The sequence below is a fragment of the Oncorhynchus clarkii genome, chromosome 31 (genome assembly GCF_045791955.1).
Source record: "Oncorhynchus clarkii lewisi isolate Uvic-CL-2024 chromosome 31, UVic_Ocla_1.0, whole genome shotgun sequence".
Lineage (NCBI taxonomy): Eukaryota > Metazoa > Chordata > Actinopteri > Salmoniformes > Salmonidae > Oncorhynchus > Oncorhynchus clarkii.
The window spans coordinates 8,522,760-8,538,233 of NC_092177.1; the positions used below are offsets into that span (position 1 = coordinate 8,522,760).

A 15,474-nucleotide genomic window follows, 5' to 3' on the forward strand; every position below is an offset into this window, starting at 1 on the left:
ACACACAACACACAATACACAACACACTGCACACAACACACAACACACAACACACAACACACTGCACACAACACACAACACACAACACACAACATACTGCACACAACACACAACACACAACACACAACACACTGCACACAACACACAACACACAACACACAACACACAACATACAACACACAACACACTGCACACAACACACAACACACAACACACAACACACTGCACACAACACACAACACACAACACACAACACACTGCACACAACACACAACACACAACACACAACACACAGCACACTGCACACAACACACAACACACTGCACACAACACACAACACACAACACACAACACACTGCACACAACACACTGCACACAACACACAACACACAACACACAACACACAACACACAACACACTGCACACAACACACAACACACAACACACAACATACAACACACAACACACTGCACACAACACACAACACACTGCACACAACACACAACACACAACACAACAACATACTGCACACAACACACAACACACAACACACAACACACTGCACACAACACACAACACACAACACACAACACACAACATACTGCACACAACAAACAACATACTGCACACAACATACTGCACACAACACACAACACACAACACACTGCACACAACACACAACATACTGCACATAACACACAACACACAACACACAACACACAACACACAACACACAACATACTGCACACAACACACAACACACTGCACACAACACACAACACACTGCACACAACACACAACACACTGCACACAACACACAACACACAACACACAACATACTGCACACAACACACAACATACTGCACACAACACACTGCAACAACACACAACACACAACATACTGCACACAACACACAACACACAACACACAACACACAACACACTGCACACAACACACAACACACAACACACAACATACTGCACACAACACACTGCACACAACACACAACACACAACACACACCACACAACACACAACACACAACACACAACACACAACATACTGCACATCTCCACCCATCAGAGTTACCGATGTTAGTCCTCACCTGTGATGTCATACCACAGTAGCCTCTGTGTCTCCGTGAGGATGATCCCCACCATGTGAGTGACAGGATCCGTCTCCATGACAGCGAAGGTGAAGTGTGGCTCGTCAAACGTCAGCGGATCGGAGGTGGGCGTCGGCTTGGAGATCCACTCTACGTCGAGGCGGACTGTCGACGATCTCACCGGGCTCCCATGGTCCTTTGCTTTGATCTGACAGAGGGAAGGGTTAGGATGGAGAGGACAATGTTAATGTTATTGCGCTGGGGTGTGGATCTTTGTGTTACTCATCACAGTACATAAGAAAATGACAGGGTTCATCACAATGGTATTCACATGCAAGTTTACACACTCCCTGCATGTGAATGAGAGCCATGAAAGAAGGTGTGATTGTATTTGTTTATGGTTAGCAGGTGTCCCTAAAGAGTGTTCCACCATTTTGTGTGAATGTGAAAAGCAGAAGAATCAGCGGAACATGGTAATTGTGGTGTTCTATCATAATATTGTCCACCTACCGTGAGGATGCTGTAGTTTCCTGCTGTGAAGTCTCCCCGTGCCGTCACCACCCCAGTGTCTGGATGGATCTCAAACTTCTCGTTCTGGTTGTCCTGGAGACTGAAGGTGACCTCAGCATTAGGCCCTTCATCGTCATCCTGGGCAACCATCCGACACACCTCCACCTGTGGCTTCACCCCCTGACCCCTGTGTTGCTCAGGTAGTTTGACCTGGAAACAATCAATGAATCAATCAGTCACATTTATTTACAAATGCCCTTTTTAGTTGTCACAATGTGCATGGCATCCTATTCCATAAATAGTGCACTTCTTGTTGCCAGATCCCTACATGGTCCTTGTCAGAAGTAGTGCACAATGGCATTTTGACCAATCAGATCAGCTCTGAAAAAGATATGATGCGAAAAGATCTGATGTGATTGGTCAAAATAGCAATTAGTTGAAAAAAAAAATCTGAAATGGGCTGCCCTTTGTAGGCTGCGTTTATAAATGTAGGAGACCCCAAAGAGTCAACAAAAGCAGACCTGGAAGAGCTTGTGGTTGAACTGGGGTCTGTTGTCGTTCTCATCCAGCACCTGGATGATCACTGTCGAGGTGGAGCGGAGAGGAGGGGCTCCGTTGTCCGACACTATCACCTGAGAGGAGGAAGAGGGGTTTAGTTAGTCGAACAGTAGGATGTGGAGGAAGAGGGGTTTAGTTAGTCGAACAGTAGGATGTGGAGGAAGAGGGGTTTAGTTAGTCGAACAATAGGATGTGGAGGAAGAGGGGTTTAGTTAGTCGAACAGTAGGATGTGGAGGAAGAGGGGTTTAGTTAGTCGAACAGTAGGATGTGGAGGAAGAGGGGTTTAGTTAGTCGAACAGTAGGATGTGGAGGAAGAGAGATTAGTCTAACAGTAGGATATGGAGGAAGAGGGTTTAGTCTAACAGTAGGATATGGAGGAAGAGGGTTTAGTCTAAAAGTAGGATATGGAGGAAGAGGGTTTAGTCTAACAGTAGGATATGGAGGAAGAGGGTTTAGTCTAACAGTAGGATATGGAGGAAGAGGGTTTAGTCTAACAGTAGGATAAGGAGGAAGAGGGTTTAGTCTAACAGTAGGATAAGGAGGAAGAGGGTTTAGTCTAACAGTAGGATAAGGAGGAAGAGGGTTTAGTCTGTGGAGTATTGATTGAGATTTAATTTAAAAAAAAAATTGTATGTATCATAAATCACATGTATTTTGTGAGCAATGTTCTTTATAAAGACTACACACATTATGGATAATTTATAGTCTAGTTTAAGCTCTCATGGTTAGGCCTTTTAACGATCTCATTAAAAATGCACATGTTGTTTAATCACAAGCAGGTGGTTCAGTCTCTCACCTCAACACTGTGCTCAGATTTCAGTTCCCGGTCCAGAGAGGTCAGAGTGCTGATGATGCCTAAGAAAACAGAGAGGGGGAACGACAGAGAGAGAGGGGGGGGATGGAGGAGATGGGAGGGAAGCAGGAAGAAGGAGCAGGGTCATCAGTAAGGAATCTTTCCCACATGGACAGCAGTAGCAGGGTAGTTCCACGAAATGAGTGTCTTTTGAGTCTCTTTGGTATTTTAAGTAGAAATTGTGCACCAATATTTAATTGTATTTTGATTTATTTATTTTATTTTACCCATATTTTACCAGGTAAGTTGACTGAATACACATTCTCATTTACAACAACAGCCTTGGGAATAGTTACAGGGGAGAGAGGCCAATTGGAAGCTGGGGAGGATTAGGTGGCCATGATGGTATGAGGGCCAGATTGGGAATTTAGCCAGGACACCGGGGTAAATACCCATACTCTTACAATAAGTGCCATGGGATATTTAGTGACCACAGAGAGCCAGGGCACCCATTTAATGTCCCATCCGATGTCCCATTCGATATCCCATTTAATGTGCCATTACTCTTACAAAGGGAAATGTCCCCAATCACTGCTCTTGGGCATTGGGATAATTTATTTTAGACCAGAGGAAAGAGTGCCTCCTACTGACCAACACCACCTTCCAGCACCATCAAAACTTTGCATTGAAGGTCCCCAAAAACACAGTGGCCGCCATCATTCTTAAATGGAAGAAGTTTGGAACCACTAGAGCTGGCTGCCCGGCCAACAAGAGCAATTGAAGGAGGAGGGCCTTGGTCAAGGAGGTGACCAACAACCTAATGGTCACTCTGACAGATCGCCAGAGTTCCTCTGTGGAGATGGGAGAACCTTCCAGAAGGACAACCATCACCTCAGCACTCATCACACACCAATCAGGCCTTTATGGTAGAGAGGCTAGACGCAAGCCACTCCTCAGTTTAAGGCACATGATAGTCCGCTTGGAGTTTGCCAAAAGGCACCTAAAGGACACTCAGACTATGAGATTCTCTGGTCTGATGAAACAAAGATTGAACTCTTTAGTCTGAATGCCAAGCGGCACGTCTGGAGGAAAATAGGCACTGCTCATCACCTGGTCAATACCATCCCTACCGTGAAGCATGGTGGTGGCTATTTTTTTCAGCGGCAGGGACTGGAAGACTAGTCAGGATCGAGGGAAAGATTAACGGAGCAAAGTACAGAGAGTTCCTTGATGAAAACCTGCTCCAGAGCGCTCAGGACCTCATACTGTGGCGAACGTTCACCTTCCAACAGGACAATGACCCTAAGCACACAGCCAAGACAACGCAGGAGTGGCTTCGGAACAGGTTTCTGAATGTCCTTGAGTGGCCCAGCCAGAGCCCGGACTTGAACCCGATATAACATCTCTGGAGAGACCTGAAAATAGCTGTGCAGCAGCGCTCCCCTTCCAACCTGACAGAGCTTGAGAGGATCTGCAGAGAAGAATGGAAGGAACTCCCCAAATACAGGTGTGCCAAGCTTGTAACGTCACACCCAAGAAGACTCGTGGCTATAATCACTGCTAAAGGTTCTTCAACAATGTCCTGAGTAAAGGGCCTGAATACTTATGTAAATACTTATATATATATTTTTATATATTTGCTAAAATGTCTAAACCTTGCTTTGTCATTATGGAGAACTGTGTGTAGATTGATGGGGGGGGGGGGCAACTTAATCCGTTTTTGAATAAGGCTGTAACTTAACAAAATGTGGAGAAAATTCACTGTATGTCTCAGAGTGTAGTTTGAAGGAAGTTGCTAAATAGCACTAGCATAATTGCTAACCAGCGTTAGCATTGGCTCGCGAAACTTCCTATAATTTCCTTCATATTATATATATATATATATTGGTCACGGGGAAATAAAAATTGTATCCATGAGTTCATCTAATATATCTGACTCTGAAAAGATCCTGATGTATCCCCTTGATATAAGGAATTTGAAATGATTTATACTTTTATTTTTTGTATACTTATGTATATTCTATCAATTTAATTTACTTTTGAATCTTAAGTATATTTAAAACCAAATAGTTTTAGACTTTTTCGCAAGTAGTATCTTACTGGGTGACTTTCATCTTTACTTGAGTCATTTTCTATTGAGGTATCTTTACTTTTATTCAAGTATGACAAATGGGTACTTTTCCCACCACTGCCTTTAATAGGCCCTTACTACAGTCGTTTTGTTGTAAACCTCTTGAGATAGGATCGTTTTTTATTGTTGAACATGCGCTCTTTGTGACAGAATGGTAAAATGTGCTGAAATCAAAAGTTACATATTTTTTTAAACCAAGTTACGCTTCTCAAAAGACACCTAAATAGCGGAATGACCCAGCACACCTGTCACTGTCCGAGCCCCAGGCAAACTGGTTCACTCTTCTTCCTTCCCACAAGTCTGTTTTTCTAACAGCGTTTATTTTGCTTTATAGTCGTCACTAAAGAAACCTCTGAGAGCTTTCCAGAGTCTCTTATTTTCATAAAATACTCAACCTTTTAGGTCTGTGGACGCTTTACTATTATAATGTGTGTAGCAAGAGCCAATACAGTGAAGCAGGTTAACATCTTTCATGGTGAATGATGTTCTGGAGTCTGCAGAGTGGTCACTAGCTAGCACAGCCACAAAGTCATGAAATCAGATTTTAAACCTAATCCTAAACTTAACCCTAACCTTAACCACACTGCTAACCCTAATGTCCAACCCTAACCTTAAATGAAGAACAAAAATATCATTTTGATTTCACAAATTTTACAAAACAGCCAATTTTCACATTGCAGCTAGCCTAAAGGGAAATCGCTCAGCTCTCCCCCCAGGACAAATCATTTGACAATAAACGTCAACCTGCTACAATCTGACTAGGTATCCCACTTTCCCTTACCCAATCTATCCACTGATAAGCTTCTATTCCTTTAGTAGGATAATTCTCCTGCCAAATTAAAGTGACTATGTGATCAGAAAAACTGACAAAACAGGTTACATGACTGGTTTGGACTTTTTTAGTCTTTTGTGTTGAAATCTGGGTGAGGCTGTCTGGATCACAGCCTGAGTTGATATATCAGAGTATATATCAGAGTTCAGTTTAGTACACCATCCGACTGCCCCAAGTGACACCCCAGGGACTGATTACACATTGTGTGTGTGTGTGTGTGTGTGTGTTTGGTGGGCGGGGGGGGGGGGGGGGGGGAGTGCTGTAAAAGCGAAATGCTTTTACGGCACTCAAAACCCATCCTGCTGGGTCTTTACGGGAGACGCGTTAGAAATGTTGCTGTTGCTTTTATCATTAGCTGAGACTTGTCGGTTCACATCCTGTGTCAGTGTTTTTCGTAATGGAGTTGCCCTTCTCTGCTTGATCTCCTTGTAAAGAGGACTCTTGACCTCATAGGATTTTTCTGGGATAGCAGGTGGCCAAAAAGGTTAGCACGTTGGGCCAGTTTACCGGAAGGTCGCTGGTTTAAATCCTGGAGCCCACAAATAAATATTTCTCTGTGCAGTTATTCCCAGTTTCTCCAGGGGTGCTGGACAATGGTGACTCCACCCACTGGGGGAGTTAGGATATGCAAGAAAGGCATTTCTGTTGCACACGTCTATAAATGAATAACAGGACAAATATAAGCATCCCCCAAAATATGATTTATTTTCCAAGTTTTTGTTTTTGTGTATCTTCCAGCTGGTAATACGGCTACACTGCTTGTATTTAAATGTACTATTGGTTCTGAGCTGACTTTCTGTTAGGACAGATACTGTACTGTGTGTACTTTGCTGCTACACTCCTGAACTGAGATCTTAGTCAGACTTCTCTGAGTCATGTGTATCCTGTTCAGACATGAGGAGCACAGCTCATATCCTCTCACGACGAGCCATAAATCTACCATGCTGTTGAGTGATAGAAGTTGAGTTTTCACTTTATTGATCAAGTGTTTTATTCCACCTATACTCTTCACTTTGTAGAAAAACAAGGCCTGTGTCGTAGTAATGAGTTTAAAGGCCTGATTTTCCTGTGTTTTATATACACTGAATGTGCAAAACATTAGGAACACCTTCAGGCTATTGAACACCCTTTTTGCCCTCTGAACTAGCATCAATTCGTCAGGGCATGGACTCTACAAGGGGTCGAAAGCGTTCCACAGGGATTCCAGTTGGCCGGATGTCCTTTTGACACACACGGGAAACTGTTGAGCGTGAAAAACTCATCAGCGTTAGACACTCAAACCGGCCTGGCACCTACTACCATCCCCTGTTCAAGGGCACTTAAATATGTTGTCTTGTCCATTCACCCTCTGAATAGCACACATTAACAATACATGTCCCAATTGTCTCAAGGCTTAAAGATCCTTCTTTAACCTTTCTCCTCCCCTTCATCTACACTTGTTGAAGTGGATTTAACAGGTGACATCAATAAGGGACCATCACCTGGATTTACCTGGTCTAATATTTTGTACACTCAGTATAAATGAGGATACAGTCATTTTAGTGTAAGAGCTGTTTGAAAAGACCACCTGAAATTTCAGCCTGTTTCCGTGGGATGGAGTTTTGACATCACCAGACCGTAATTAAGTTAATAGACCAATAAGAAAGAGAGTTGCGAACCTGCTGCAAATAACAGCTAGTTTTCAGTTTTCCCCTCCGCACTCAGATCACTCCAGGCAGTCTCAGCGAAACTAACCTGTGTCTTGATTACACTGGGGGTTTCTATAAAACATCTAATCTATTGTACATCTTCCAAGGCATTAATGGAGCTCCTTTTCAGCTTTAATCCTTTGGTGTTAGCCTAGGGTAGGGAGGCACAACACACACACACACACAGACACAGACACAGACACAGACACAGACACACACTCACACACACACACACACACACACACACACACACACACACACACACACACACACACACACACACACACACACACACACACACACACACACACACACACAGAGCCCAGCAGAGATGACAAGTCGAGGATGGACGGACGTGTGGAATCTGGTTGCAATTTGCCCCATCTTCAAAGGCCCATGCTATGTTGTTGTGTGACAGACACTCAGCTGCATGACGAAACTGTCAGAGATTTTGGGGTTTAACTTTCTGGTTGAGAAGTTGATATTTTACACTCACTGCCCTCCCACACCCAGACATGACTGCATCATTTGTTGTGTTTTTGTGTACATTTATAGGTAGAAAATAAGGGTAGTTTAACCTTGGCCGGTTTTCACCACCGGTTATGACACCCTGAGTGATGCCTGTGCACAGTGCTGCTGAGACATGTTATAATCTACCATTTTCTACTCAACGTGAGAAATGACAGCTAGTTAAACTTTGTATTGAGATGTAGATTTGACGTAGAGTTGTCGAGTGTAATATGGACACAAAACAGCAGTCTATCTTTCCTGAAAAGTGTTACGACTTCTACTACAGAAAATCACTTTAAAATCACTTTAAAATCTCTTTAAAAATCACTTTAAAATCACTTTAAAATCACTTTAAAATCTCTTTAAAAATCACATCGATTCGTGTTTCCTTGTGAAATGTGTCAGTTACCTGTCTTGGTGTTGATGGTGAAATATCTTCGCGGTGACTCCAACAGCTGGAAGGTGAGTTTCCCCTCAGAGGAGCTGTCCACGTCAGTAGCAGTGACCTGAACCACTGACTTGTCTTTAGGCATGTTTTCCAGGACGGAGCCGAAGTAGACCGGCTGGGACATCTGGGGAGGGTTATCATTGATGTCCAGGACTTCCAAAAATATGTCTGTCCAGGTCACTAGAGGGATGGTGCCAAGGTCTTTGGCATAGACCGACAGCCAGTAGTGTGGGACGGCCTCGCGGTCCAATGTCTCAGCCGTGCGGATTACACCTGCAAAACAGAAGGAGAAATCGTTTATGTCATCCATCTGTATTTCCATTTTTGTGTGGTGATGAACAACTTTGCTAAATCATCTAGGTTGACCCCAAAAATAGTTATTTGGTTAAAACTGGATACTACACTGTCACATTATAAGTATGAGTAATATTCTGAAAGGGAGGCCTGGTGCGTCAGTGCAGGTGTTCAGCACTATAATGACAGAGCCTTTCTCCAACAGGAGTCAGGCATACTAATGAAACGTGATACTTTGTGAGGTCACAGGCTATCAGCTGTAAAGTATCCATTATGTAGGAACATAGACAGGTCCCAAGAAGCCTCAGGTTATTTTTTTACATTGTTCATTACTATTATTACACACACACACACACACACACACACACACACACACACACGCACACGCACACGCACACGCACGCACACGCACACGCACACACGCACACAGGCACACATATATATTTACCTGTTTTCTCATCGATCATGAAAACTCCCAGGCCAGATCCATCGTGGATGTGGTACCTGACGACTCCATCTCTCCCCAGGTCCCTGTCTGCTGCTGTCAGCGTGAACACTGAGGTTCCCACGGGAGCGTCCTCCATCACTGAGGCCTCATAGACAAACATGGAGAAGACCGGCTTATTGAGGTTCTCATTCACATCCAGGACCTCCACCTCGATGAAACAGGAGGAGGAAAGTGACCGAGGAAGGCCATGGTCAACCGCTCGAACTGTCAGGTTGTAAGACTGTTTCCTCTCGAAGTCCAGTTCCTTCTCAAGGGTTAGAGATCCCGTCAACGCATCCAGAAAAAAGGCCCCGTTCTCACTGTTCTTCAGGTTGTAGCTGACCTGTCCAGCGCTGCCCAGGTCTAAGTCGTAGCTCTCGACCCACAGTAGCACCGTCCCCATGGGAACGTCCTCGGGGACTTTGATGTTGTAGATCTTGGGGACGAACTTGGGAGGATTGTCGTTGATGTCCTCCAACACGACCACCAGATCGGTCATAGAGAAGAGCTGTGGGTCTGTTTTAGACTGATCTCTAGCCTCTATCTTCAGGTTATGTCTGGGAAAGGCCTCTCTGTCTAAACGATCAGACACTTTCACTTCGCCAGTGAGTTCATTGATCTTGAAAAGATCAGTTAAAGTTAGCATCGAATATAATATGTTTCCATTGTCCTCAGAGTCTAAATCTGTTGCGTGCACTTGGAATATCCTTGTGTCAACCTCCGTGTTCTCTGGAATGTGCACTACATACCTGGATTGGTCAAATACTGGTCGGTTGTCGTTAACATCCAACAGATTCACAGCGAGAAATTTCCATGCTGAGGTTTGTGGGCTTCCTAAGTCATAGACAGTTACGTTCAAAATGTAGAACTCTTTGGTTTCTTGGTCTAAAGGACACACAAGCTGAAGCTCCCCAGAGAAAATACCAATGGAGAAACACCCATCTTCATTTCCACTTGAGATAGCGTACACAAGCTTGCTGTTGAATCCAGTGTCGTTATCCGTAGCCTTGAAGTAAAGGATAGTTGAATTCAAAGGGAAGTCCTCTCTGATGTCAATAGTACTCGGGATGCCAGAGTTGAACTTAGGAGAGTAGCGGTTGATGATATGAACGTCCGAGAAGGATTCCTCATCCTGGAAAGTCAACCCTGGCTTTATGGATTCAATCAGTTTGTCTGTAAGCTGTTTGAAAATCCCAGTCTCCTGACAACTGACGGTGGCTTCAGTGCCCAGGTTACCGATAGTAACAGTAACAACAGAGGGATCAGAGGTATGTTTACCATCGGTTGCTGTGATTCTGAGTCTGAACGAAGGTAATTCAGTCTCTATCAAAGCTGTGGGTATCTGTCTGATCAGTGTAATGACTCCTGATACAGCATCGATGTCAAACAGTTTTTGGTCATTCCCTGACTCGATCACATATCTGAGCTGTTGTAGTTCGTCCAGGTCAACAGCTGACAGCTCTGCCATTGGCTCTCCCACCGCTAAATCTACAGGTATGGTGGCGTTGCATCCCACCTGCTCAAACAGAGGGGTGTTGTCGTTGACGTTGCTCATGGTGATCGTCACAGCGCTTTCAGAAACATGACTGAAGGGACTGCCGCTGTCCGAAGCCCACACTCTGAGATGATACCACCTCTTCATCAACTCGTAGTCCAGATCCTCAGATGTAGAGATCACTCCACTGATTGGGTCTATTGTGAATGGGGAAGGAGCTGAGTTGGCTATGGCATAGGTCACAAAACCATTTCGTTCCCTGTCCTCGTCTATTGCAGAGACTGTTAGAACGCTGCTGCCTATAGGTACGTTCTCTGGTAGTGTGGCTTGGTATGAAGGTTTGGTGAATGTGGGGGCGTTGTCGTTTTCGTCAGTTATCTCAACAACTATATGGGTCTCTGCTTCGCCGTGATTCGCTATCACGTCGAATTCATAACGAGACTTTTTCTCGAAGTCAAAGGAGTCTGAGGTAACGATTGTTCCTGTTTTGGGGTTAATCTTAAATTTGGGGCTATCAGAGTTACTTTTAATGTGGAATCTAACATTCAAATATGCCGGATTCACACTAACTCTGACCACATGTGTTTTTGGTGGTGAAAACTCACTTAGTGTGAGAATGTAAGTGTCTTCCAGAAAGCTAAACAGGCTTTGTTTATAGGGAGGGATATGGATTTCTGAAACGGGAGAAACTAAAGGTGGATTGCTCTTGTCTTTAGCTTGAAGGGAGAGGTTTAATCCAGATGGGCTCTGAGACCAGTTCATTCTCTTGGTGGAGACCACTTGGAATCCATTGCCTTGCAGGCTGGATGGAATCATTTCAAAATACCTCTGTGGATCCCCACCAACAATACTAACGGACTCAACCTGCTTTACACCCGACTCTACATGGACATCAATAGTTATCTTCTCGTCTTCATCCTTCTGAGCCAGGACAACCGGGAGAGGTTTGATGATGGGGGCGGTTGAGGAGACCTTTTCTATGGTAACTTTAACCCTGGCCACGTTGCCAAACTTCTGAACCCCAGATATCTTCTTGGTCCTGTCCTCGGCTAATACAGTGAGATCGTAGGTTTCTGCTCGGCTGTGGTTCAGTCTCTTGACGAGGCTGATGACGCCTGTGAAAGGATCAACGGCGAACGGATGAGCTCTACTCATGAAGGAGTAATAGAACTCAGCGTTGCAGCCAATATCCGCGTCTGTCGCACTGACCCTGACCACGCTGGACTTCAACGGAGCGTCTTCCCTGATGACTACGTTGTACGAGGCTGGGTAGAAGAGCGGTTTCAGATCATTGGTGTCAATCACCTGAACCAATACCTTGGTCCTGGCCTGGAAGTCGTACGTGATTTCAGTGGCTTCAATGGTGAGAGTATAACTGTCTCTTACTTCCCTGTTTAGTGATGCAGAATTACTGCTTCGCGTTTTGATTCGCAGAATGCAGAAATCCCCTACTCTGACCTCCTCCGCTTTGAATAGGCCGTCGTCGTCTCCAGAGACGAGTTTGAACTTGATGTCCCAGAAAGGATCGGTCACTACGATGCCCATCTTGATGGGACTCTCCACAGCAGTCCTGGGGGCTGAGTTCTCATTAATGGTGGCATTGTAGAGATGATAAGTGAACCTCATGGGAGAGCTGTCCTTTCCAAGCACCTTTCCCAAACTCCATTTTGTTGGTATTTTGTGATACTCGTTACTTGCTACTAGGGTTAGTAAGACCGCTACCACTAAGAGTAGTGTACTTGTGTCTGTTTTAACCATCTTCACTGTCATCACCAGGATCCTCAGCTCTGAGAGAGAGAGAGAGAGAGAGAGAGAGAGAGAGAGAGAGAGAGAGAGAGAGAGAGAGAGAGAGAGAGAGAGAGAGAGAGAGAGAGAGAGAGAGAGAGAGAGAGAGAGAGAGAGAGAGAGAGAGAGAATTAGATTTGACTTCATATGGCGGGAAAACATCTACATCTAAATTGCGTACAAGTCCATACAAAATACATCTCGTTGACCAGATTGTGAACATATCAGTCATTTCCCTAGCGCCTGCTCCTGTCTGAGCAGTACAATGTGAGAATAATGATCCAATGACACAACACCACAGTGAAAGCCTGCTGTGAGGTATTTGTCTCCTGTTCTAACATGCCTTGACCAAAGCAAAGCAATACATTGTTTGATGACAAGAAACAGCCTCAGAGCAGCATTAGACAGGTGGTGCCCCCCCCCACCCCCATGTCATTATTCCTTTCCCTTGAGTGCAACAACTGGTTATCAAATCATTATTATAAAGCCTTTGTCAACATGTGTTAATAAAAAAGGATTTGTTACGTGATGACAGATGTAAAACAGGATTTGGTGGTTTGTTTCCAACCTTTTGTCTGTGTTCTGAGCGGTCTTCAGTTCAGCGTAGGCTGTTCAGACATGACCCTTTTACTCCTAAATGTAAACACATTTAAAGCTCAACAATTCATAAGACTCATAGTGAAATATACGGTACGAGCCCTTTTCTCTAGTGGATAACAAAAAAAGTATATTTGCCAATAAAAACTAAAAACTACAGATATTATCCTCAAAATAAATCAAATATATAATTGGCCTTCAGGTGAAATGGTCTAGTTTTTAGTGCTGTACTTGGCAACAATAAAGACTCCATTATTCCTGCATGGTGATTTGACCATCTCTCAGCACTTTAAAAGCCCATAGCTCTTGCTTCATGACTGCTACCTTTTCATCTCTCTTACACCTGAAGTTTACCGGAGATATCAGAGAGATCTGGAGTGAGAGGAACGCTTAATAATTAGCTGCTCCTTGAAAAATAACATAAAATACCTGTCAATCTGTTACTGTGGCCACGAACAAAATGACTGTTTACCTAACTAACCTTTCACTTTCAGTGTGTCATCACTTGTAGAAAGTGATCGATCGTTTTGGTCTGTAGAATCATTACTAGCTTAGACAAACATGCTCATACAAGAACACAAGGCTTTACACATTATTATAAATGATGATTTGACTAATCAAATGTGTTAAAATGAGTCATTCCTCAGCCATCTCTCGTAACAACTGCTAAAGGGGGGGGGGGGGGGGGGGGGGGTGACAGCCAGAGTCAGGTACAGCTGAAGTGGGAAGTTTACATACACCTTAGCCAAATACATTTAAACTCAGTTTTTCACAATTCCTGACATTTAATCCTAGTAAAAATTCCATGTTTTAGTTCAGTTAGGGTCACCACTTTATTTTAAGAATGTGAAATGTCAGAATAATAGTCGAGAGAATGATTTATTTCAGCTTTTATTTCCTTCATCACATTCCCAGTGGGTCAGAAGTTTACATACACTCAATTAGTATTTGGTAGCATTGCCTTTAAATTGTTTAACTTGGGTCAAACGTTTCGGGTAGCCTTCCACAAGCTTCCCACAATAAGTTGGGGGAAATCTGGCCCATTTCACCTGACAGAGCTGGTGTAACTGATTCGCACATGCTTGCTTGCTTGCTCGCACATGCTTTTTCAGTTCTGCCCACAAATTTTCTATGGAATTGAGATCAGGGCTTTGTGATGGCCACTCCAATACATTGACTTTGTTGTCCTTAAGTAATTTTGCCACAACTTTAGAAGTATGCTGTGGGCATTGTACATTTGGAAGACCCATTTGCGACCAAGCTTTAACTTCCTGACTGATGTCTTGAGATGTTGCTTCAGTACATCCACGTAATTTTCCCTTCTCATGATGCCATCTTTTTTGTGAAGTGCACCAGTCCCTCCTGCAGCAAAGCACCCCCACAACATGATGCTGCCACCCCCGTGCTTCACGGTTGGGATGGTGATCTTCGGCTTGAAAGCATCCCCCTTTTTCCTCCAAACATAACGATAGTCATTATAGACAAACAGTTATATTTTTGTTTAATCAGACCAGAGGACATTTCTCCAAAAAATACAATCTTTGTCCCCATGTGTAGTTGTAAACCGTAGTCTGGCTTTTTTATGGCGGTTTTGGAGCAGTGGCTTCTTCCTTGCTGAGCAGCCTTTCAGGTTATGTCCATATAGGACTTTCCTGTAAATATAGATACTTTTGTACCTGTTTCCTCCAGCATCTTTACAAGGTCCTTTGCTGTTGTTCTGGGATTGATTTGCACTTTCGCACCAAAGTACGTTCATCTCTAGGAGACAGAACGCGTCTCCTTCCTGAGCGGTATGACGGCTGCGTGGTCCCATGGTGTTTATACTTAAGTACTATTGTTTGTACAGATGAACGTGGTACCTTCAGGCATTTGGAAATTGCTCCCAAGGATGAACCAGACTTGTGGAGGTCTACAATTATTTTTCTGAGGTCTTGGCTGATTTATTTTTTTGATTTTCCCATGATGTCAAGCAAAGAGGCACTGAGTTTGAAGGTAGGTCTTAAAATACATCCACAGGTACACCTCCAATTGACTCAAATTATGTCAATTAGCCTATCAGAAGCTTCTAAAGACATGACATCATTTTCAGGAATTTTCCAAGCTGTTTAAAGGCACAGTCAACTTAGTGTATGTGAACTTCTGACCCACTGGAATTGTGATAGTGAATTATAAGTAAAATAATCTGTCTGTAAACAATTGTTGGAAAGATTACTTGTGGCATGCACAAAGTAGATGTCCTA

General features: G+C 43.8%; 1 protein-coding gene across 1 annotated transcript in view; it reads right to left on the minus strand.

The window, feature by feature from the left end:
- LOC139390656 (protocadherin Fat 2-like) overlaps positions 1-15,474 on the minus strand; it is an 80,752-nt gene that overhangs the window by 56,999 nt on the left and 8,279 nt on the right. The window contains exons 2-7 of the mRNA XM_071137926.1: positions 9,319-12,639; positions 8,538-8,849; positions 2,971-3,029; positions 2,137-2,247; positions 1,616-1,825; positions 1,106-1,313 (exon numbers count right to left, since the gene is read on the minus strand). Of these exons, the coding sequence (XP_070994027.1) occupies positions 1,106-1,313; positions 1,616-1,825; positions 2,137-2,247; positions 2,971-3,029; positions 8,538-8,849; positions 9,319-12,622 (4,204 nt within the window). The 5' untranslated portion in view covers positions 12,623-12,639. The remainder of the gene's footprint in view (positions 1-1,105; positions 1,314-1,615; positions 1,826-2,136; positions 2,248-2,970; positions 3,030-8,537; positions 8,850-9,318; positions 12,640-15,474) is intronic.